The sequence below is a fragment of the Cupressus sempervirens genome, chromosome 3 (genome assembly GCF_028749045.1).
Source record: "Cupressus sempervirens isolate cs-2001-9-10 chromosome 3, ASM2874904v1, whole genome shotgun sequence".
Lineage (NCBI taxonomy): Eukaryota > Viridiplantae > Streptophyta > Pinopsida > Cupressales > Cupressaceae > Cupressus > Cupressus sempervirens.
Window position 1 is genome coordinate 831,473,465 of NC_143120.1, and position 25,663 is coordinate 831,499,127.

At 36.1% G+C, this 25,663-nt stretch overlaps 1 protein-coding gene across 10 annotated transcripts in view; it reads left to right on the plus strand.

Annotated features, from left to right (window-relative positions):
• The window catches only part of LOC149569361 (uncharacterized), a 99,805-nt gene that overhangs the window by 41,640 nt on the left and 32,502 nt on the right, over positions 1 to 25,663 (plus strand). For 2 of the 10 annotated variants that reach the window (XM_089822077.1, XM_089822076.1), the window contains exon 11: positions 24,544 to 25,132. The exons of 7 other annotated variants lie outside the window; for them this stretch is intronic. In XM_089822077.1, coding sequence (XP_089678203.1) covers positions 24,544 to 24,675 — 132 coding nt within the window. In that variant the 3' untranslated portion in view covers positions 24,676 to 25,132. Of the gene's footprint in view, positions 1 to 11,464; positions 11,595 to 24,543; positions 25,133 to 25,663 lie in introns of those variants that run through there. One more of the 10 variants, XM_089822078.1, reaches the window with a different exon arrangement.

Sequence of the window (25,663 nt, forward strand, 5' to 3'; positions counted from 1 at the left end):
CATATCATATATTGCTCTATTGATGTTACCTATAGTGGATGGACTACATAGGGGATAGATGTACAATTGGGCTCAGTTTCTCTCAAAAAGGCTACAAGAATTTATGGAATTGAAGCATAAGACATTCTACATGCTGCATCATGCCATAGTCTTATTCCTAGAAGTAGTTCGGACTTAGGTGGAGTTGAGCATAGAGGGGCATTGGTTCCAGCCAATAGAGTAGAACCCTACAGGCCGACAATGACATATTAGATTCACATGGACACCATTGGAGCAGGGTCAGGCGAAGGAGAACCTCGGAGAAAGAAATTGAAACAGGCAGCCACATAGGTACAGGTAGCATCAGGGGAGAATTCAAGCCAAGAGGAGGTTGGAGAGGATAGTTCTAAAGAGGATGAGAGTAGCACAGGCACATCTTCTGACTCCCAGGAGGCGGAAATTCGTCTGAGTCACTTGACAAGCTTGCTTGGGAATATCACCTTCCTACCGCCAACATGACGACCACTGCCCATAGGGGTACTTGAGTATGCCCAAATTTAGCAATCTGACCTAAGTACGATGGGGGATGCTACAGTAGCTGATAGGCATATAGATGAAGGTGTCCAGGGAGGTGTCCATACAGAGGAAGGAGTCCAGGGCAACATTGGTACGGTGGATGATGAGAATGACTGTACCTTGGGGAAGGAGAAGGCAATTGAGCATACAGAGGGGGACGATGGTCGACATGAGTAACAAATTCTGCAATGGGGGGCCACTGGACTCTCCCTTTTGGGAGTAGCGCAACTATTCCCATCAGATCAACAACCCCGGACTTAGGTGATAGATCTCAGATGCTAGAAATAGTGTGGACATAAGGTGAGGTTGCAAACACCATCGGGCATAGAAGTGGTCCACCCTGTTGCTTTGGTGGTGTAACCTACAAGACAATTGGACACTTAGAAGGGGAACTAGGCAGAAGAAACTAGGGCTGCAGAGGACATGCCGATTGAGGACATAGTATTGGACGAGGTTGATAAACTGCTTAAGGAAGAAGGGACGGTATCTCCACCTTCACCAACCCCTTGGAGGAAGAACATGAAAATCCCACAAAAATACAGAGTGAGAGAGTAGGACAGGCTGAGACATTCTCCTTTGAAGACAAAGCTGCAATATTCTTGAAAGAATTATGAGCTATGGAGCATTCCACCAAAGAAGTGATCACACAGGCAAAAAATCAAAATATGGGGGCCATAGTTAGAGCAACTAAATCATTGGTAGTATTTATGCGAAAAGGTTGTCATACAGACTGGGAGTTGCTTCAGCAAAGTGGGTATAAATAGGAGGAAATAAACATAGAGTGGATAAAACGATATACCATACCTCTCTCTCAGGAACAACCGTCTCTCATACAGACACTTACCGATGCCTAAGGAGTGGGAGATTGAAAAAGATGCTATGGCAGAATAGTGGAAGGCAAAAAGGACTACCTTGGAAGGAAACTAGAAAATAGAAAAGGCTACATTAGAAGACAACATCACAACAAAAAAAGCAAAGAAGATGGATGCTTTGTGGATTTTGTAGGGAGTTCGTGCCAAATAGAAAGCGACTGAACAAGATCTTCAACGACTCTATGGAACCCCGAGTATAGGGATGTCCTTCCAAACCTCTTCTTGAAGTTTGGTTTTTCTTATTTTGTTAGGTAGTCGTCTGGAAGATGACTTCTTTTTGGGGGGGTAAATGTAGTGCGTAATAAAGTAATGTTGTAATTAGATCTAGTTAAGCTTGTAGGAAAGGGTAGTTAGGAAGTGAAGGGATGCGTCCATTGGTTTTCCCAACCAACTGACCATTATATAAGAACTCTGGACTATGATTGATGTACTCATATTTTTGGCAATCAATAAAATAATAATATTTCCTCGCCAGTTGGTATTCTGGTAATGAATTTTTTGATGTTACTATTGAATCCATGTTATATTACTCTGTATATTGTGCATTGACAACCATTCTACACCCCTATTTCACATACATCCACTGCTGGAATTCTTGATATACTTTTTGATGAATGAGCTAAAAATTTTATCATCATGCTAAAAGTGATTTAGTATTAGATGCTGTTATGGGTAATTATATGTTTCAAGAGGCTGGTTTGGTTATGCCAAATTTGGTGAAAGTAACAGAAGTTGATTTTGAACAACAAAATGAGGTTTGGAATATGTTTTTTGATGGATCTAGGAGTAAACATGGTGCTGGTGGAGGTACGATGTTAGTGTCACCCGAGGGAGTTAAGTATTATGCACCTTTAGGTTCCATTTTTCATGCACTAACAATATAGCAGAGTATGAATGGTTGAGTAATGGGCAAGAAAGAGAGGTATTAATGTTTTGGAAGGTTCATGGTGATGGTGAATTAGTACTTAATCAACTAAGGGGATTGGTTTCTATTAAAAATGACACTTTGAAAGCCTACAAACATAGAGTGTGGGATGTTATTGAAGATTTTGCAGCTTTCAATATTGTTGCAATTCTTAGAAAACTGAATTAGCATGCTGATTGGTTGGCTACTATAAGAGCTCAGTTTGATATTCCTAACAATGCTAAAAACGGGTGTAATCAACAGCATATTAAAATTATTGTTAGACCTTCAATTCTTGACGATAATGTGAACTGACAAGTTTTTGAGAGTGATGAACAGATTTTGCAATTTCTGGTAGAGGACATTTTTGCTGCCTCAAATCAGGATAGGTTGAAACAGAATAATGAAGATCAAATGGTGCAACTTAAATCTAACAAGCTGCCTAAGAGACTTGTTACTTTGGAGTGTTCAATATAGATGATCAGGCTAAAAAGAATAAAACCAGCCTGCTGATTCGACAAGAACACTATGCAAATTTGGAGATTGAACCGAGTAAGACTTGAAGTTTGGAAAAGTAGTTTCAGATTTTGAAAAACAGTCATATGTTGAGTTATTTGAAGAGTTTAGTGACATATTTTCTTGGAAATATGAGGATCTGAAAAGCTTTAACCCAACACTTGCTCACCATAACATAGAGTTAGAACCTAACTCCAAACCAATTAGACAAAGGCAAAGACTAGTTAACCCCAAACTAGAGCCTTTTATGCACAAAGAAGTTATGAAGTTGATTGAGAGTGGCATCATATACCCCATCAAACACACTAGTTGGGTGTCTAACCTTGTCCCGGTTAGGAAGAAGAATGGGGAGTAGATTTCAAAGATCCTAATAGGGCATCTCTAAAAGATAGTCACCTATTACCTTCTATGGAACAGATCCTGCAGTATGTTTTTGGTTCAGAGAGGTATTCATTGTTGAATGGTTATTCAAGATATAATAAATTTTTTGTCAAAGGGGAAGATCAGTTGAAAACAACTTTTACAACCAAATGGGGAACCATCGCCTATTGAAAGATGCCTTTCGTTCTTTCTAATATAGGTGCAACCTTTCAATAGGCAATGGAAATGGTCTTCAACAACCTCATATTCAAATTTGTCTTAGTGTATTTGGATGACATCGCAATTTATTCAAAAAAGTCAGCAGATCACCTTAGTCATTTAAGACAAATTTTTGAACGCTGTAGATTTTGGAATATCTCTCAATCTTAAAAAATGTCTTTGTTGCAATGTAACAAGAATTGGAATCAGATCAGAATAGGCAAAGTCGAATCGAATCGTGAATTGGCCATGAATCGGAATCGAATCGGCAAATTAAAAAAACCCTTGAAATTTAGTGAGTAACTTATTTCATAAACCCTTTATCGCTGATTTGATTCATCGATTCACAAAAAATTGTTTGGCTTGAATCGAATCGCCGAATCGCATGAATCGTCGTGATTTTTGGAACTATGGTTTGTCATGCATGAAGGTAAATTGTTGGGTTATACTGTTTTGAAGCAAGGTGTCATAGTAGATTCCGAGGGAGTTGCAACAATTTTAGAGCTACCTTTACCATATCATAAAAAAAGGAGCTGCAATCTTTCATTGGAAGGATAAATTTTGTGAGGCATTTTCTGCCTGATATTGCAGATTTTTTGAAGCCATTAACAACCATGTTAAAGAAAAATATTGTTTTTAGCTGGATTAAGGAAGCAAAAACAACTTTCAAGCAATCAAAGAAGCTTTAGCAGTAGCTTCCACTTTAATGAATTCGGATCTCAGAAGAGACTTCATCTTGTATGCCTATGGAGGAAGTGAACTGATATCTACTATGCTGGTCTAGCAAAATTCAGAAGTTGGAACAACCAATCACTTTTTTCAGCAAAGGTTTGGAAGAGTATGAGCAAAGGTACAAGTTTGTTGAAAAGCATGTCCTTGTTGTTAAAAGTTGGAAAAAATTTAGACATTTGTTGTCCCAAAATAAAATCCATTTGAGAGTATCTCATCAAAGTGTCAAGGAATTTCTACTTGGCAAGGATCTAAGTGAGAAAAGGGCAGGTTGGATAACTAAAGTTATGGAGTATGATGTAAGCAATGAAGTTACCAAGCTTTTTAGAGGTAAAGGGCTTTGTGAACAGCTAAGTGGTGAACAAGTACAGAGGTGGAATAAACTAAAACAACCCTAGTACCGCATTGGCAAATAATAATGATGGACCAACAAGCTAGTTGAAAGATATGGTCCATTTTCTCAAGACAAGTCAATGTCTACCTAGTTTGGATAAAGCTAAAAGAAGGTACTATAGGCTGCAATCCATCCCATATGTGCTAATCAATGATATTTTATATCGTAAGGACCATAGTGGTGTATTTCTTAGATGCATTGATTCAGATCAGATTGGAGAAGTATTACACGAGTTTGATGAGGGGCATTCGGGAGGTAACTTCTCTCTTAGAACTACAACATTTAAGATCATGTGGACTGGATATTATTAAAGACGGCCATGCATATGTCAAAAAGTGTGTGAAATGCACTTTGTTTTCAGGCAAAGAAAGGCTTGCAGCTTTGCCTTTGCAGCCTATTAAAACAGAACAACCATTCACTAAATGGGGAGTTGACTTCATAGGACCTATCAACCCTCTATGTAGTGCCGGACATAAGTGGATAATCATGGAATTTGATTATTTTACTTGTTGGACAGAAGCAACAGCACTAAAAGATGCTTATGAAACCGTCGTTCTGAATTTTTATGATGATATTATTCATAGGTATGGAATTCTTGATTCCATAATCTCTGATAATGCACTTTCTTTCGTTGGTTTAAGGGTAACCTAGTGGGTGCTCAAGCATGGAATTTATCTCAACAATAGTACTAACTATTACCCACAAGGCAACAGATTAGCTGAATCTACAAACAAGAATCTAATCTGAATACTAAAGAGAAATCTGCCAAGAATCAGCATGATTGGCATTCTAAACTGAAGGCTTCCCTATGGGTTGACAGGATCACTCCTAAGAAGGTCATTGAAAATTCATCTTGCATGATAGTCTATGGTAAAGAGGCCAAGTTGTCTATTTCAATTGAGTTGCCAACTCTTGATCTTGCTAGTTAGCTGGTTTTGTTTGAAGAAGGAAATTCTATGCAAGTGCGCTATTAGTTGATGGAGTTGGAAGAGAAAAGTTCGAAAGCAATGCAGGCTATGGAGTTTCAGCAAATGCAAGTTAAGAAGAGATTTGACAGAAAAGCAAGAAGAAGGTACTTCAATGTGGGTGATGTTGTTCTCAAGTGGGATGAACTAAAGAGCAGGCCGAGGAAGAATACCAAGTTTGATTCTTTTTGGGGAGGTTCGTTTGTTATTTCAGAATGTAAGGAGCACAATACTTATCAATTATCAACTATTGAAGGAGATTTGTTGCCAATACTAGTCAATGGTATTCACCTTAAAATGTTGTTTGAGGTATGATTTGCAAGGTTACTTGTACATATTAGGATAGGTTGCTTTGGTGTCTTGTTTCAATTTAGAGTTTTTGTTTTTCCTAAGTGCTGATGCATAGTTATTTGTTAGTGTGTCACATTGACAACACAATATTCATTCATCCTAGAGTTAGTTCATGTCAAGGTTCTACATCGCATATACAAGAGAATAGGTCATCCTACCATGTACACCATTGACCTGCATACCTAATGTTTAACCTTTACACATGCATTCATCCTAGCATACTCAAATAAGTGGTTATCAATGTTTTTAGATTTTGGTTTTTGGTTTCCCTAAGTGTTTTGAACACATTCTAAGTTTTAAGGTTGTTGATCACAAGTCAAAAGTTCAAATCTGAAATCTGGAAAGGTAAAGTTATTACTATATGGATCAGCTATACAAATTCAAACTAGTCTATAGGTCATCACATCCAATAGACTCATTCCTACGTCTATGACTGATCCACATAGTAGAAAACAAAGATAAAGTACTCATGTACTTGCTGGTTGGATCACATAGCTGCATATGAACAAGCCCAATGAGTGTCAAATCAATGAACCCCATTGAATTTTCTCATACACACCAACTTAATCCAATCAGCCAGCACACAAATCATTCAACTATGTTCTCAGGTCCTAAAATGCATGTTTTCAAGACTCTGTTACCCAATGGAAGTGTTCAGGCTATTGTTTTTGTGATGTCTACCAGGAAGACATATAGCAGATGTCGCCAAAATTGTTACTCATTTTTCGCTTACTGGCTCAAAATTGACAAAGCCATGATTGTTAGACTGACTGCTAAATAAAATGTTTATGATTATGCATCTAGTTATGTTAAACACTTGTCATTTCATGCTTTCAAGTTACATTTTTGAAAAAAAGCAAAAGCATCACATAGAGAAAATATATACCACAATCTTTTCTGAAAAATGTAACTTTATTCATTAAGTGTTCATAACGTTTCACACAGACCATGAAACTAACCAAAAATCTGATATATGCATGAAATGTAAATGCAAAAAAGTAAAGAACAAGAAAGTAAAATGGGTCATGGGTGCTAGCCATTGTTTGGAATGACTGGTCGCATTGCTAATTGTTGTTCGAGCGCTTGCTCTCACCATCCTGCCCTCCACTCTTCCGCTCCAAATCCTGCAAGTACAACAGAGACGGGTTAGATCTCAAAGATCTAAGCAATGGCCAACACATCTCACCATTCTACCCTTGCCCGCATATACATTTACATCCAATCCTGGTTTATTCTCTAACATGTCTGTTTCCTGTGCAACATCCTATTCCTTATAGGTATGGGGATATAACTGTAGGCTCCCACAAGGGTGATTGAGCCTGGTGTTCCTATAAGAGACAGGATCGTGAAAGCTGATCAAAAGTACAATAGAAGTATTAAAGAGATATACTCATTTATAAAACCTTTTAGTCTCACAACAAGAAAATTACAGCAAGTTTTGTATCATAATAGAAGACATTAAAGGGACAAGCTATTTCAGTTTGAAGCCTTTTGTTTTACAATAACAAGTAATAAAAGACATCTAAGATGTGCAAGTGCAAAGGAAAAGAAACATTTTGGCAACAGGAACAGAGTTCAACAATGAAAGGTTATTTTTCCTCTTTCTATGTGCATGAGATCAGCAAGATTATAGTGTGAGAAGATAATTCTTTCAGGGTAGCAAAGTATGCATCAGATTGAATAATGTCAGACAGTGCATTTAATCATCTATTCATGAAGATTAATGAGAAAGAAATAAACTGTTAAAGGTGCAAAACATCTATTTAAGAAGTTTTTCTGCAGTTGGCAAATAGTATACCTAAGTTTTGAAGGTGTAGTGAAGTTCTATGATGTAATGATTCATGAAAATATAAGGAAGACAGTTTGACATCTCAAATGCTATCATACATTGGAAGCAAGGATGCACGGGCTGTTTGTAAGAGATGCCAGCTTTAGGGAGGAAGATGGTCTCAACTCAAATTGCAGCTACACAGATATAATATTGACAGTTCATATGTTAAATAGAACAATGAGAATTCACAAATAAAGAAACAAAATGTAGATTCAAATCTCTAATTCCTGATCTCATAGGATTTTCATCAACAACAGCAACATCAAAGAGAAAAGTAAAGTGCATAGTGGTCAGCTACAGAGATATAATGTTCCATGTGTATGGAATCCACACAAAATTCAGCATGAAAGAAGATAAATTTTCACCTTCAAAAGAAATTTGTTGTTAGCTGTCAACATGGTAAATTTCAGAAATAAATAGAGTTCACCCATTTTGTTGTTTTTGTAATTATTAGGAGAACCCATAATGCATAAGTCATAGAGATGTTAAATGAATGAAAGGAAAATATGTAACTAGTAGTGTTACACTGGCGTGGGGGTGCGGTGGGACGTCGGGACGAGTTTCGAGTGTGGAAAAAAAAAGGACCTCAATTTGGGGATGGTGGGGGTGTGGCGGCAGGGGTGCGGGAGGGGGGAGGGGGACGGGGAGGGGGAGTTGCATAGTATATATATATGACTTGAAATGCTAATTATGAAATGATACTTCAATATGACATACCAAATATAGTTGAACAATGAATCTAGAAAACTGAAATGCAATCCACGAGCCACAAATTCAAACTTCAAAATTGAAACTTCATAACCAATAACCATTGAACTTAGTAACATACTCATAGTAAGTTGTAACATTAATAACATCAAAGTTTCAAACACAATGATAATGATAAATAAAAAATATAAATCATACATAGTACAATCAAATAATGCATCATGACCATATCAAATGAGTACAATCTACAAAATGTCAATGATGAGAATGTAAGGGTGGGAACTCTCTAATCACCCCCTAAACCGAAGTCCTTGTTACTAGAGCTACTAGAGTACTTTGTGGGTAAGATGATATAATTAAAAAAAAAAAAAAATTGACTTGTCAACATGGGTGCTCGACACACCCCGCGCATCCCCTGGAAGCACCCAACACGCACCCATGCATGCACCCCCACACCCTTGCACTCAAGACGCACTTGCGCACCCGTCGGGTGTGCCAAACAGTGCGGCGTTGCTCAAGCGGTGGTGGCGGTGCGTGATGTACCCACATCAAGGATGTATGCGCATCCGGTGCACCGAGGTTTTACCCTGGGTGTGTGCACCAAGGTAACATTGGTAACTAGTTTCATGATTTTTGTTACCCAATTCAAGCATGTTTCCAGAATACCCTTCTTGAAAAACCCATGTGCAAGTTTCGGCGGAGAATCAACACATTCAAGAAAATATGCAGGAACCCTATAGCCACAATCCTCAAATGGCAAAAATTAACAAACTTGGAATTCAAGGAGGATGAAAGAAATAAGAGGAATGACATGCAATTGGAGAACAATTGGATGGGTAGTGATTTATCAAATCAAATACCTACAATGTAGAGGGAAAATGAAGTAAAAAAGTAAAGAACCATCATGAGAGCTGGTTACCAGCAGATTTTCCATAAAAAACCCTTCACAAAAATGACATCAGATTTTCAGATTTGTCTTTAAAAAGCAAAGAGAGTAGTGAAAGAAAATGGTGATTACCAGACATGCCTAGAAATCTTGTCATGTTGTCCACAATGAAGTCACAAAAGATCTTTGGAAATAACAATAGAAAAGCTCCAAGTTCGAGCTTAAAATGTGTTTGTAAAAGACAACAAAAGAAGCCATCAACAAAAAATACATTAGTTTTCCACCAAAGAGCTGTTATAGTTGCCTGCAAAATCTATGGAGGGAGATGTGATAGAAGCTCCAACAACTGCTACTAATTTACAGAGGCACCTTTGCAAATGGTGGTATAAATTCGCAGCAAACCCTCAAACGACAAAGATAAGTGATCAAAGAGGCAGAGAATCCTTTGCAAATGGCCGTCCAGATAGCAAGGTAACCCTAGATCTTGCCATGAAAGCTGCGTATGAAGGCTGCAGAATTTCCAAAGAAACCCTTGTAATAGCGACCGCTCATCTTTTCTTTCATTTCCAGGATATGCAAAATGGCAAATATAATGGATATTTTTATTTTAGGGTTGCACAAAGACTTGGAGTAGGGTTTGCCACATTGCCTTCTCCTAGCCAAGTGGTGTTTCTCTTTTGAGTTTGCCTTGTGATATTTCATCAGCAATATATGTTTAGCCGATCAAATAAGACTTTGGGGGTTTTAATGTATATTTTGTTATATTAGTTTTGCATCAGTTTATTGTAATTAATATTGCTTATATTGATAATTTATAAGTCAATTAAGCAATATTAAATTTTCAATGCAAAATTAACAATAATGTTTTGAAACTAGAAGTGAGAAGACCGTATGACTCATCCTTAATGACACATGGAGATTGATCAAGGGGGAAGAAGGGGTCTTCTAGTTTGATAAAGTCCTAATGAAGAAGTGGGTTGCTTGTGTTTTACTAAGTGGTTAGATTGGTTTGAGAACATAAGGAATACTTTTAGGAGTTTGTTTAAAGGTTGAATTTGACTTTGCCAAGGCAGTTTGGGGGTCTTTATGGCTAGTTGGAGCACTTTATGGGCAGTTTGACATGAGTCATGGGGTTCATAATGACTCAGTGGAGTTTACGAGGCGGTTAGTTATCATTTTTGGTGGTTTTGACTTCTATTTTTGAGACTATTTTCATGGATCTGACCCCAGGGGGTTTTGTACTTAGTCTTTTGGACTCATGTTTGTTTTTTAGTTCTGATTATGCAGAGGAAGGTTTTTGTGACATTTTCTTGTGTCCTTGGTATATTTCTACATTTTTGCAACTCAACTTTGGATACTCAATATATGGACTGAATCATTTTGCAACAAAATTTGGATTGATTATAAACCTTCTTTTCTTTTTGCAGTTTTGTGTAAATGTGTGATAGATAAGGGCAATTAGTGAGTTTTAGAATTCCTTTTGCCTTGTCTCAACTCTTATCAAATTGCAAAAGTGTAAGTTTGTTTGCAGGTTGCAGTGTGCGTTCAGGTTGCAGTGTGCGTTGATTACGTTGCTTAGAATTGTTAAGTGAATACGTATCTTTTCCTCGGCTTCTTCTTCAAGACCTCACTGTGAAATATTTATGCAAGCCTTTACAGAATAGAAGTGTTTAGCTCATCAAAAAGGGTGTTATGTAGTGAAGTCAGTTGCATGTTTTGTGTCAATATCTTCGGTGAATCACTTGTTAAGTTAGATTTAAGGTTTCAAGCTTTTGTTGGTATTCTGCAACATCTTTTCCCTTTTTCCTATCAAGTCTTTAGAGTTTGTTTTGAAGAGCATTAGGTGATTATTCAATAGGAATTGGCCTAGAATCTAAAGGTCTCATTTTCAACATTGCATATCCCACATGCAGAATTTGAGTCCCATGTTATGCCAAATTATTGAAACTCTAAAGTTGCAATAAGTTGCAAATTTGGTATTTAACAATCCCTTCTTTCACCCTCTGTAAGTAGGTATGATGGACCACCCTCTGCGAGTAGGCATGATGGAAGTCATGTTTGTGACTCCATGACTTTAATTTTATGCACTTATGATGAATAATGTTGTGCTGAGATAACAATGTTTTAATGAGAATCTATGCGAGGAGAATTTATTATTGACATTTTGGTTGCAGCTATGTGTACATTCCATACCAAAGATCTCTCTCTTGCTAAGAGGGAGTGTTGAAGATTGTAACTGCAATAGACATCTTTTTTCAGATTTTGCTATATGTTGAAATTGGGATAATGCCTTTGTATTGTTGTCAACAGCTAAAAGAAGATATTTATGATGCTATTTCCGTCATATTAAGTGAGCACAGTGTGGCACTCAGCATGTGCTAGGTGTCTCACTATATGAAGAGATATGCAACATGTGAAGAGGCATGTTTGGAATATCGAAGAGGCTTTCTTTTAGAAATTGAAGAGACCTTCAGTTGTGATATGAAGAGCCTCTCAATTCAATATATATATTTATATATACATATATGATTGCTTCGTGTGATTATGCACTATATCAAGTGGAAAACATTGTACCTGAACTTCTATTATTAATAAAAGAGATTTTTTTCTAGTGTGGTTAGGATTTTCACTTAAGTTGAAGGGTTTTCCTAGGATAAGTTGTCTTTTGTATCTATTTTGTTCTTTTATTTATTGTTGTTTATCATTATTTTTAGGTTAGACATCAACATTAGTGAACTTAAAAAATACATATTAATTGTGGCCACTTTATTATTTTTTTCCCTCCCAAGGGCCCATTCGAATTGAAAAAGTTTTAGAGGGAAAAGTTCAATCAATGTAGTATTAGAGAAGATCATTTGGAGCTGATGAGCCATGGATTGTGTGGTTTCATATTTCTTTTCTACCAGCTAGCTTTATTGTAACATACTAAACTATCTACTAGAAAAATAATATCAAATAACAAACAATTCAAGGAAATAATCTCCTTTACTTTGCATTGTTAATAATGTAAAGAATCTACTTCCCATTTCACATGAACATGAACAACTGAAAAGCTGGTCAACTAATAGAAAGAATAAGATATCATTACTACCTTTACATGAAAATGAGTTTAACTAACAATTTCCCATTCGCATGAACATGAACAACTAGAAAGTTCGTTAACTAACTGCAAGAATAAAATATTATTACTTGATTAACTACCTTCACATGAAAATAAATTTAACAATCAATTCTATTTCACTAATGACGAAAAAGAGATTTAATTCACTAAATTAACTAGCAATGCATTAAGCATATTTGGCTTATAAGAGCCTTTTTGTAAATATATCTTCAAAATTATCTTTGTATATAAACATATATTAGGCTTATTACCTTTTTCTTTGAAAAAGCAATACATCAACCATAGAATTGGAGAAGCTTGATGGTTTGTTCTTTTTTTCTCTTATGCATGAACTCTTGACAGCTTCCAAAGGAGGAAGAGTAGCATTATAGGTTTTACTTCCCAACTATTGATCTTACAATCTCAACCTTAGCAGTCTCTCACACGACTTCCTACCAGAAGTGGGCTAGCCCTACACAAGAGGTGCACAAATGGGATCGAGTCTTCCATGCCATCTGAGACTTCGTGTTAGAACTTATAACTGTCATAGCCACTAATAACCTTTAGACTTATTTTCGTATGAGAATGACCTTCCTAGCTAGACAATGCCTTACTAGTTCTAGTGACTGATGATTACTACTCATTTGCATAGTACCACCTTAGCCAAGGTTTCATTAATGCAAGCATTGTACATCATGTTGTCAATGTTACCTCCAATTTGTATCATTGAATCCTTTATGCTCTTTCATATCTCCACAACTCATTCAGGACTTGTTGTCTATTCACAACCTAAGAGTGGTAATGCACTAACATAAGCATATATGTTTTCCATGGTTCATGACCAATCAATTGGGAATCCCTTGTCAACAATTCACAATGGCTATAAAATATTTAAATATAATTGACAAAGTAATGAGAATTGGAATCGGATTGGAATTGGCAAGGCTGAATTGAATCGTGAATCAGCCATGAATCGGAATCAAATTGGCCACAAATCGGCAAATTTAAAAAATCCTCAAAATTTAGTAACTTATTTCATAAACCCTTTATCGCTGATTTGATTCATTAATTCACAAAAAATCGTTTGGCTTGAATTGAATCGCTGAATCGCGTGAATCACCATGATTCGCGTTACTATGATTGACATGACATTTTACAGTCCTTTCTATTTTCCCTTCCTAGTATAGAAGTGAAACTCTTCCCAAAATGCAGCTACATTTATAATTGATCAGGGTCAATCTAGAATTTCAAGATGATACAACATTATTATTGATGAAATATTGTCACATTCTTATAATGATCTAGCTTTACCGAACCAAAGGATTATTTGTCATTTGCGAGATTTAATCTCATAAGCATTTGATGAGAACTTTTGTAAAACCTTACAATGGCCAATTTTCTTCTAGTTCAGGTTATTATTGGTACCTTGAGAAATTCTTCCTTTCCGCAAATGAGCCATTACTAGCTCTCCAATTTCGACCTCTTGTATCCAACTATGCTGATCAGCATGTTTCTTATATTTTGTAGCATTCCTCTCCAAGTTTTCCTTCACTTCTTGGTGCAAATCACGGATATACTCAACAAAGTCCTTTGCAACAACACTTTTTTATTCAAATCTTCACTATCTCTCAACTCATCCACACTCCTTGGGCTGAAACCATACATCACTTGAAATGGACTCTTACCTACACTTCAATTGATGAAGTTATTATAAGAATTTCTTCTTTTGCGAAAATCAAATCCCATTGACTTGATTTATCACCAATCAAACACCTCAACAATCCCAAACTCCAATTAACAACTTCTATTTGACCATCCATTTGGGGATGGTAGGCTGAACTGAATCTCAATTGTGCCCATTTTCTTCCACAATGTTTGCGAAAGTGACCAACGAATTTTGTCTCTATCTAAAATAATGCTTTTAGGCAATCCATGTAATGAACTATCTCTTTGAAAAACAATGTAGCTATATGGGAAGCATCATACATTTGCTACATGGTGTAAAATGAGCCATTTTTGAAAACCTGTCCACTACAACAAAAACAGAATCATTACCTCTTTGTGTTTGTGGCAGCCCCAAAACAAACTCCATACTAATGCATTGCTACAGTCTCTCCAATATTGGCAATGTCTGGTATAATCTACTGTTTTTCTTCACTCCTTTGGTATACTAGCACAATCTATATCCCTGCACCATTCATTTTATATCTGCACTCATTCCTGACCAATAATAACTCGAATTCAGCTGTGCTAATGTTTTGTCCACTCCAAAATGTCCACTTCGATTGGGGTCCCATGTGTTGGTTCCTAAAACCGTAGATTGGAATCCTACAAGTCTTGCCAACTCGATGCTGGGATATCCACCGAGTATGGCCAACTTGACGGGATTGATCGATACGATCCAAATCCCCTGTGCTTCTGGCTCTGCAAAACCAAGGCAGGTGTCCCTAATCCTGAACAAAAGACTTAAGCCCAGGATGCTTATAGTAGATCGATTAGAATGCGAATGCGATGAGAGTTTTCCTAAAGGCAAGAATTATAAAAAACTTTAAATTTGCAAATAATGAATTAATAATAATAAATGAATATATGAATGTTTTAAAAAGTAATTATTATAGATGATTGCAACAAATGAATATATTAATTCTTCGAAGGAAAGAGATGAAACAATTGCTAGTATATGGATTGCGAATCATGAAAAATATAAGGACCAATGCCAAAGGGTGATAGAGTCAGTATTATAAGTTTAAAACATAAAATTCTACGCACATTAATTATAAACAATTTAGTAATCAAGATGCAATAGATCAAATTTATGGATGCAATTTTAAAACAGTCTGGAATGTACTTTAACTCCTGTGGTTCGGAGACAAACTAGACATAGATTCAGGAACAATTAAATATTTCTCAATATCTCTGATGTTCAATTTTAAAATGCTATAATTGATCATGTCCACTTATCTATCATATAAATTATTTATAAAATTAAAATAATAATTATAAAGGACAAAACTATATAATATTTTAACTCTAAAGCTTCATGCAAATAAAATAAAATAAATATTTCTTACTGATCATGCCGGAAATAAAATTGTACTGGAGACACTCCTTACGGATGATCCATCCAATACAATTTGACTCTAGAATCGCATATGAATATATTCAATAATCCACAATCTACAGGCTTAGTTCAAAACTTCATTTCTTTACCAATGAAAGAATAAAAAATATCAAAGTGCACATGTATAACTTGGGTATGTAAAATTTGTAGGAATATCAATATGAATTGTTGTTTGATTTTACATCTATATTTATAGCCAGTGAAAGGGTACTAAGTTCTCCTCACAACAACGTGACCCTTCATAACAAATAACTAATTGGCAAATCTATTTCAAATTATGCTTAGGGATAAAATTTATAATATAGTTTGTAAAACTCAACTTATAATATCACCCGATTCATTTAATCTTGGGTATAAGTTATGGAGTGGCTTTGAGAAGACACTCGTAGTCTGTCCATGGAAATTTGGAGATTGCTCGTGTGTCTTTTCCCATATGCAAGATATTTCTTTTCAAATCAATTTGATTGAGAGGTGCGCAATAGAATGCCGTGAGTTTTGAGCAACTTGGTTACGACACTTTCAGACTTATTTGTTGTCTAACTCTTTTTGTGAAATAGAGTTTTTTCTAGATGCAACTCTCCTGCGTTTCCTATTGATTTCATCTTGTGCATATTTCTTCATTGGGTATGATAATATAATTCTCCAAAACTACTCCTGCAGACTGCCGCCTGACTCTGAAAGGCACGTTATGATAATCATGTGAAAATTGTTTAGAAATGAATGTATTTCCTCGCCTGCTCTTTAGCGGTTTGTCCAAACCCAATCACTATTGTTCACACTTTGCATTCCTTTTTGAGCCAGTGCTCCCTCTTCATATATTTATTCATACCTGCAAGAGACATGAAGCATCGTTAGATACAGATCATCGAATATTGATAGGTAAACATCCTTTTTTGGAAGGGTCCTGTAAGATATGACAACTTTCAGAAGTGTATTTGTTTGTTCATTGTTTCATCAGGATGACTTGTATTTTCGAATGTACTTTGAACTGTGTTGTGTCTTCTAATACCTGTGATAGACACAGAATCTTCTTCACACAATGCTTAGAAACAGTTTTGGAATACTTAATATGAATTATTAACTTCCGTATTATGATGAATGTCTGATATGTTGCTTACAGTAACCATATCCCAAACATGGATTATAAATACTTGCACTTGTATGGCTTCAGCAGTGATAGAGCTACTGTTTCTTATGTGGTTATATAATACTAATCTGATGCTCTCAATGATATATCTGTGACTATATCCTTTAATAATTCTGCCAAACAATTTCATATACTCAGGGAGCCATGGGCTGGGATACTGATGCTCTTCAAATTATCCATGTGCCTCTTCTTTTGTATACATGACCCCGTATATGTTTGCCAGAAATGTGATTTGTAATTAAAATGCTAAATGTTATGTCAGTCCCAACAAGCATTTGATTAGGACTTGGTCTGAAATCCTTAGGACAAGATATTTCCTTGAAGAGAACATATATTTCACCGACTGAGTGAATCATATCTCCAATATGATGACCATATGCTGTAGAATATTTTACTATTTGCTGAGTGTATCCATGTATCACTATTTCTATGTAGACATTATGCAAGATGCATATGCTTTACTCATCTTTGCCAATATTATTATTTCAATTTATATTCATAGTATTTCAACAAGTTTGGCAAATTGATAGTAATTTCCACTTCATTCAAACAGTGAGTTTGGCTCCTCGTACTTTCAATATTGGTAATGGTTACCTTAGTAATCTTATTCATGCTTATAAATCCTTTGATATCATCAATTCTCGACATCATTTCACAAATGGAGACCTAAATTTTTAGGCTCCATCACCATGGAAGGGGGCTGCCTCCAAAATCGAGTGGGTGGCTGCTGTGATTGTTTAGGAATATTTAAAGGTGAGCAGTCCCATGGATTTTTTAGTTGGTTTCAGTTAAAAAAATTTACGTCCTAAATTTAAGGAAGTTGGTGTTCCCATGAATTCTAGAGTGCAGATCAGCCTAAGATTTCAAATTTATCATTTAGTTTTGGTGGAAAAATAATGAGCAATTGTTTTCCCACCTGCTCAAATTGGGAGAGCTAAAAAGTTGGGGCTCGTATTTTGTAGAAAAAGATTCCAAATAAACCTTTAGCCCCCCAATTTGTTTTATCATGGAACCTCCCGTTCCACAAAAATAGAGCCCAAGCCCCCGCCTCCCCCCTCCCATGGGACCCCTGCCTTAGACATCCACTATGTTTTCCCTTTATTAAGTTGTCTCTCATTGAGCATTGACATGTGCACAATCTCTTTCCTTTAAACAGCTATTTTCTTGTATGAAATACTCCAACCATGGAATTCTATCAGTCCAATGGGATTCCTACATGCTGCCCATGCTTCCCTAAAATCAGTATCTTGCTTATACAACTCTCCCAAACAGTCAAATACAACTACGTTCACATACATCTCATTCAAGAAAAAAACACCTACTTAATGCAGCAACAACTCTATTTGATTTACCACCCCTATGTTTCAAAACAAATGCAAGAATTCAACCCACTTCATATGTTTCTAATTTAGCTTATCTTGGCTATTAATGAATTGCAATGGATGATGATCATTGTACTACACGAACTCCTTGGGAAATAGTTAGTGTCTCCATTTCTTGAATGCTAGCACAATTGCATAGACTCTTGATCATACACAAAATACTTTCTTTTTGCATCATTTAGCTTCTCACTAGAATAAGCTATAGGTCTCCCCTCTTGACTTAGAACTCCTATTGCTATCCCGCTTGAATTGCAATCAACTTGGAACACTTTATTGAAATCCAAAAATGCTAACATGGGCTGCTCAGTTATTTTCTTCATCAAGATGTTAAAACTCTTCTCAGCTGCTCCTGTCCAAAAAAATTCTTTTTTTTCCCCTTCATTGTTTCCTTGAGTGCAGCACAAATAGTACTAAAATCCTTAATAAATTTCCTCTAAAAGCTTTCTAATCCATGGAAGTTTCTTACTTCTAACATACTTCTTGGTGTTGGCCAATCAAGACTGGTTTTAACCTTTTCTGGATCCACTTTCAAACCACTGCTGGAAACCGCAAAACCCAAATAAATCATCTTTCTCTCATGAAACTATACTTTTTCAGGTTTACCATCAACTTTCCCTCTTTTAGCCTTTGTAGGGCTGCTCTTATATGCTGCAGATATTCCTCTTTTGACTTACTAAATATCAAAATATCATCTAAATAAACAATCAAAAACTTACCAAGGAAAGGCTTCAAGACTTCATTCGTCAATCTCATAAAAGTGCTTAGTGCATTTGACAACTCAAATGGCATATTCATCCAACAAGCTTTGTATTTCCTTTGGCATACCAAGATATATGTCCCCTCTTTTGAACTCCCTCAAAAATTGTTTTCTAGAAACACAATACACCTTTGACTTATCTTCCTCTTCTCTATTTCTTAATGGATTCAAAGTATACTCCTTCCCATCCTTCTTGATTGTATTAGTGTTCCTCTCACCATCATGTATAGCCTTTCTACCAAATTGCCATAGCCTGCCCAAAAGAACATGATAAGTGTCCATGGGCATTATATCACACATAACTTCATCTTTGTAGTTTCCAATGTGTAAAATTCACTAATATTGGATGCTCTTTTTGCAACCATGAGACTGTATATGAACTGGGATGTTTAATTCTCTTCAATTTCATGTTGCTTACTATCTCTTTGTATACAATATTGTCAGTGCTACCACTATCCTCAATCACCTTACAATACTTTCCATCCACCTTGCACCTTGTTTGAAACAAATTCCTTCTTTGAATTGATTCCGGTTTTTCATCTCCAGATTCAACAAAACTCCTCTCAACACAACTCTCCTTCAGGGTCCTCTTTGTCATAGGTAGAAACTGTCGTCGGTGTTTCTGTAGCTGATGGGATGATTGTTGTCGGTGTTTCTGTAGCCGACGGGGTGATTGTCGTCGGTGTTTCTGTATTCTATAGCCGACGGGTAAATAGTTTGTAGCGGACATAATGTTTGTGGCCGACGGACTCCTTCGAGAAGGTTCGGCAGATAGTATTTATATCTCGTCTGGGATCATTGTAAATCATCATTAATCATTGATCTTGTATCTTATGAAGCATAATGTAATGTTCTGGCATATGCGATTAATCTAAGGAGTTCTGCTGTTCGTATTTCCATTGTTTGTATGCATTGATTTATTTTACCTGTACGGTAAACATTTACGAACTGCAGAACTCCTTAGATTATTCGCATATGCCAGAACATTACATTATGCTTCATAAGATATAAGATCAATGATTAATGATGATTTACAATGATCCCAGACGGGATATAAATACTATCCACCGAACTTTCCCAAAGGAGTCCGTCGGCCACGAACATTATGTCCGCTACAAACTATTTACCCGTTAGCTACAGAATACAGAAACACCAATGACAATCACCTCGTCGGCTATAGAAACATCGACAACAATCATCCTGTCGGCTACAGAAACACCGACGACAGTTTCTACCTACGACACTCTCTGTGTTTAATGGGCTCCTTTTCATGTTCAGCCCGTTTCTAATTAGTTGGCAAAAATGAAGAGAAATAAAAAAGAATTTTTCGTTTCCTCTCTTATCCAGTTTCCCCACATTAGATTCTTTTTTGTTTCCTCTCTTGTCTAGTTTCCCCACATTAGAAAACATGTAAATCCTCTTCCTCTTCCTCTTCCTCTTCCAGAAGACACTCTTCCATGTGAGTAGTCTCTTCCTCTTGGGAATTCTTTTCTTCCCCTACCTTGTGCACTTGACATGCTTGCTTCCTCTTGTTTATTTTGGAATCCTCTTCCATTTGTTGGCTGTCCTATTCAACGTGGGAGTCTGCCCTTGCCTCGGGAATTGTTTTTTCGTCCACGGCATATTGGTAAGCCTCCTCCATACTATGCATATTCATCAAGCTGATTTTATCTTGTATGGATGGATGTAGTCCATTCAAATATCTTGCAACTGCTCAATATCTTCTTCAATTTGACCAACTTAAATGCTTAACCTGAAAAACTCCTCCATATACTCTTCCACACTACTTTCTCTTTGCTTCAGATTTTGAAGCTTCTTCATCAAATTAATTTCATAATTAGTTGGCAAAAATTTGGACTTAATCTTTCTCACCATTCGATCCCATGTGCTGATCTTCTCTTTCTTCCTCTTTGTCTATCTGTTTGCAAATGATCCCACCATAAAGAAGCATATCCTTGCAACTTAGTGAGTGCAAATTTTGTAGAACACAAATTTACCACTAAGAGGGGGTTGAATTAAGTGCTTTAACAATTTTCAATTTTTCCATTAATTGCTTTAATCAATTTTCCTTATTGCTTGTTGAAGTTAAATTACCAAATTGATGATAAAGAAGAAGTACCACAAGAAAAGAGATATTGCACAAAGATATGACGTGGAAACCTAAGAAGAGAGAAAACCATGGTGAGCTATGCTGCTAGGATCTATTGTCTTAATCCAGCCTCACAAATCCGAATCCAGTCACAATGTTTAAGCACTACAACCACAAGGATCATCAACTCTTGCCAAGATGAGCACCTACTCAATCAAGAAACCAATCTTTCTTTAGACACAAACTAAATACAATTCAGAGCACCAACTCAATTGTCTTAAGATCAAGAGCATTGCTATACTTCAGTGAATAACATAATCCTGATAAGCTTAGCCTCTTTTACGACATGAACAACTGATAAGAATTTCTACATTTAATAAGAAATTTCAATCTCTAATAATGATAACCCAATCTGCAAATTAACTCTGTGTGAACTCTTGAAAATAATTTCCTGATTTTCCTGTCTGTGATCTTGTTATAATCAGATTCTATCACCTCAGAAATGAACTCTTTAAATTTAGTATTATCATGTTCTACTTGTGTTTGATTACAAATTCATAGAATATCAGATTTGATCTAAATCATAATAAAAGACTTTGGTTACAGTTATAAACATGTCACTGAAAATTAACATCTGAATGTGTAAGTCAGAATTTCAATACCAGTTCCAGAATTCCTTGCTGTATCTAGATCAATGAATCATCAGTCTTAGCAAATAAACCACCTTGCCAAATATCTTCAACTGAAAGCCTGCTTCAGATTTTCTTCAAGAATATCAAATCTCTAATTGCATCTGTTTATTGTTTTTATAAGCTTGAGCATATTAATTCTCTCAGAAATACATACTGACTTCTATCAGCAACATCTTATTGTTTTTCCACACCACACATCGTTTGAATGAAGAAATTCAGTTACAGAGTTTGAGTCGAAACAAATTGGAGTTGGTTCCAAAACCATCTAACCACCGTCAGTTGTCTTCGATACTTACATCTTCGCATTTTTTATTTGTTACAAAGTTTAATTGAATGGGTTTTGTCGGGTTTGCAAAGCGAATCAGATTTAACAGTTTAAAAGACATGACACCATTTCCCATCGCTAGCTGTTTATGAGACAGCAAGCATATCAACTTTAACATGGCATTGGTTTTATATGCATATTATAAATATGTTTTAGTGCCATTTGAGCCATTCATATAATCGCTGAAGTTGTATCATTCCATTAAATGGATTGCTTCTGACATCAGTTGTTTTTCAGACTTTGAATGCTGACTTGGAATGCAGAACTTGACAACCACATATGAAGGGCACACAAGTTTGACATTGATTGAATCTAGAAACATTATGATATGTTTGATGAACCTGGAATGCGACATATTTTGAAGGAAGGAATTATGATGAAGTCATTCCAACTGCCATGTCAAATATGTCACATATCGTGAAAAAACCCTTCTGTTACAAGCCGATAACAAGTCTTCAACACTATATACCATACCCAAATATTATCATTGTTTCCATCTATTCTTTCCATCAGTTGCTTCGTGTATACTTAATACAGAAGACTTATTGGGTTCTGATCAGAAATCTGATTCATATGTTCATCTACTTTATTTAAAGTCATACAAATGTTTATTCAACTGTTTCTTATGCTCAACAGAATATGGATTAGAGAAAGGCATGATATCTATTGTCAAACTTATATGTGAAATTTTATTGCTTACTAAATTTTGGCATAAATGACATTTTCACAAAATTTCACCTTCTGATCTTCCTCGATGTCATATTAATTTTTTTATCTATTTCTGCCATCCCGTTCAACAATACTTCAGCATTCAGTTCTCCTTTATAACTTAGTGGTTCAAGTCCAGGTCTAGAACTGACTTTTGTGAGGGCTTTTATGAACCTTCTCCCAGTTCAAGCCCCATTTGGTTCACCTCTTCACCTCCTTCAACAGTCTGCTCTTCTTCTTCATCATCAGCATTGTCTTCCACATGTACATCTCTTCTCTAAGCCACTTCCATGACATCCAACTACGCAGTAAGACCCTTCATTGCTTCAGCTGTGCATGCTCTTATTATATCCACAACCTCCAGCTCCAAGCCTCTAGCTCCTCTTCCTCCACTGTGACCTCACCCTTTATAAGCCATTTTGACTACCTTCCACACTCCCAAATTCAATCCCAATTGCAATCGGACCTGCTCTGATACCGATTTATGCAAACTATGAACCAATAAATTTAATCTATCAGCATTCTTCAAGTGAACAGGCTTTGACACATTCTAACATGAACACAAACATATGACAGATTAGTTTTAAAAAAAATTATACAAGCTTCGCTAGGTTTCAATCTGTGATTCCAAATTACAAAATAGCCTGTTTACGGGTGAAGGAGAGACTTTTAATTGCAACTGACAAGCTAAAACAAATTGGAATACTCCTCTGGAATCAAGCTTCTTCCACTAAATCTGAATATGAAAATATATGTTTTAGATGGCCTCAACATGGGCCAGTTTACACCATACACAACCCTGTATATATACACATTGTGTTCTTTTTTATTTCTGATTTCTTACATCCCCTGCCACTGTAGGTTTCCTTCTATTCTTAAACCCAGTTTGCTGTTTTTTTAGCTCTTTCCTCCGTGCCACACTTCTAAACTTGGCATTTTCAATATCCAAGGAGGCTCGATGAACCTACATCCTAGACACCTTCAGATTTAGATTTCCTTGGTTTTTGTTTTTACAGCCTATGCCTGCTACATCATTCCCTTCACTTGCTTCTTCCCTGTGTATTTTTTATTCTCTTCCTTGCTTCTGTCGACTCCCTCTCTTCCAAAGTCTTTTCCTTTTCCCCCAATTAACAACAATATTTTCTTCATGCAACAAGACATTTTTACTAATAGAAAATAAATTTTAGATTTAAAAAACATTTTGTCAAACTTTTTCATCTTGACCAGAACACCAAACACAAGGTGACAAAATGGAAAAACCAAAACTCAGAACAAAACCATTCCAAAATAGCATAACAGCGGTAGGATTGCTGCATTTGTTTTTCTATGTTTAATATTTTATGTTTCTTAATTTAAAAAAAAAAACTTAGAAGTAAACCCTGTAGTCTGCAAAGGTTTGCTTGAGCCCAAAACGTTAGGGTTGAACTAAATCTCTGCCATATGATATCTGAATGTTATGTCTATGTTATAAATGCACCCCTCTAAATCTGCCATCTCTGTAGGAGCCACCTTGTTGAGGGATTTGTCCTGAAAATTTGGAAAAGCATGTAGAAACAGTTAAGTTTTAGTGAAGCAATTCTATCAATCATATAGAAGCAAAATTTCCCAATAACTACGAGACTATATTAGATTATTCAGCAGTGAACACATCGATCAAAATGATCTCATCATCAGTCTCGGCTTTCATAGTTTTCTTTCCCCTTTGCAATGGACATTTCAAACTTTTCATTCATAAAGAATATAATATATAGAGAAGAAATGAAGTGAAACATAGAATATTACTCATAGATAGAGAATTTCCACTTTATTTCTTAACATTGCCTTAACTATCAAGGAAATATTTTCGTAGTCAGACAATTATGGAAAAAATCTATATCCTGGTTATGTATATTACAGTGTAATTCACTGAAACTGGACTTCTGTTTAATGCAGGCACTAGAGAGGCGAAAAGGAGAAAAATGGTTTAATTTTGTGCCAAAATTAAGCATAAATTTTTGTTTCCCTTTAATGCAAGCATTAAAGAAGCAAAATGGAATAAAGAAAATCCATTTTTTTCCAACATAGTTAGCCTATTAATCTTAGATACCAATTTGGGCTTCTTGCCTGCAGAGGCGGAATTAGATTCGGGAGCAGGGGCAGCTGGAAGCCATTTCATGGCTTCCACCTGCCTCCAGCCAGCTTCCGCGAGCATCCAAGTGTCTCCAGCAGCCTCCACAGGCACAGACAGCTGAAAAGCCCGTTTTCTTAATTGTTGCCACTCAAAACACTTTATTAGCACAAGAGGAAATACATCTTTCAACCTATTTTTTGCTCCTAAGTCCTAAAACAATCCTGAAAGAGATGATTAGGATTTTTCTGCGAATCCATATGATTCAGATTCGGATTGATAAACATTGAATGGTGAACTATATTTTGATTTTGTAATTGTGATGATTTGCTGATTTGCATTTGAATCATGAACAGAGATGTATATGATATGGTTTATAATCTTAGTGAATATGTGTTGGTGAAGTTACAAGTATCATACTATCAAATGTTTTAATTTTGTATATTTTTTTCATTTCTTTGTGCGCATGCGCACACGCACATGCACACACAGTGACACACACACACATGCATCCATACACATCCGCATCCCCTCCCCCCCCCCAAAAAATACCACATCCCGCACCCGCTTCCCGCATTCACTTCCCGCATCCACTTCCGAATCGATAACTAAGCTATTAATCATGGTTGGGAGTTTTTCAATATGGATAAATTTTAAATGCATCACTGGTGGAGCAAGTAGTCATGTACAGCTCTAGATATGTACTAGAATAATCACTAATTTCTTTATGTTAATGGTTGGAGGAAATGCTTGGATCAAGGTAAAGGGAAAACTTTGATTTTCCAGGCTATGTTTATCAATTGTTTCAAATATCTGACTTTGCAGTATAACATTTTTTAAATTGACGATTTTTTTCTGGTGGCACATCCATTCAAAGCACCCATTTTAATCCTTGTAGATAGGAATGTGCTATAGCCTTAATCATAATCTATAATTTATATAATA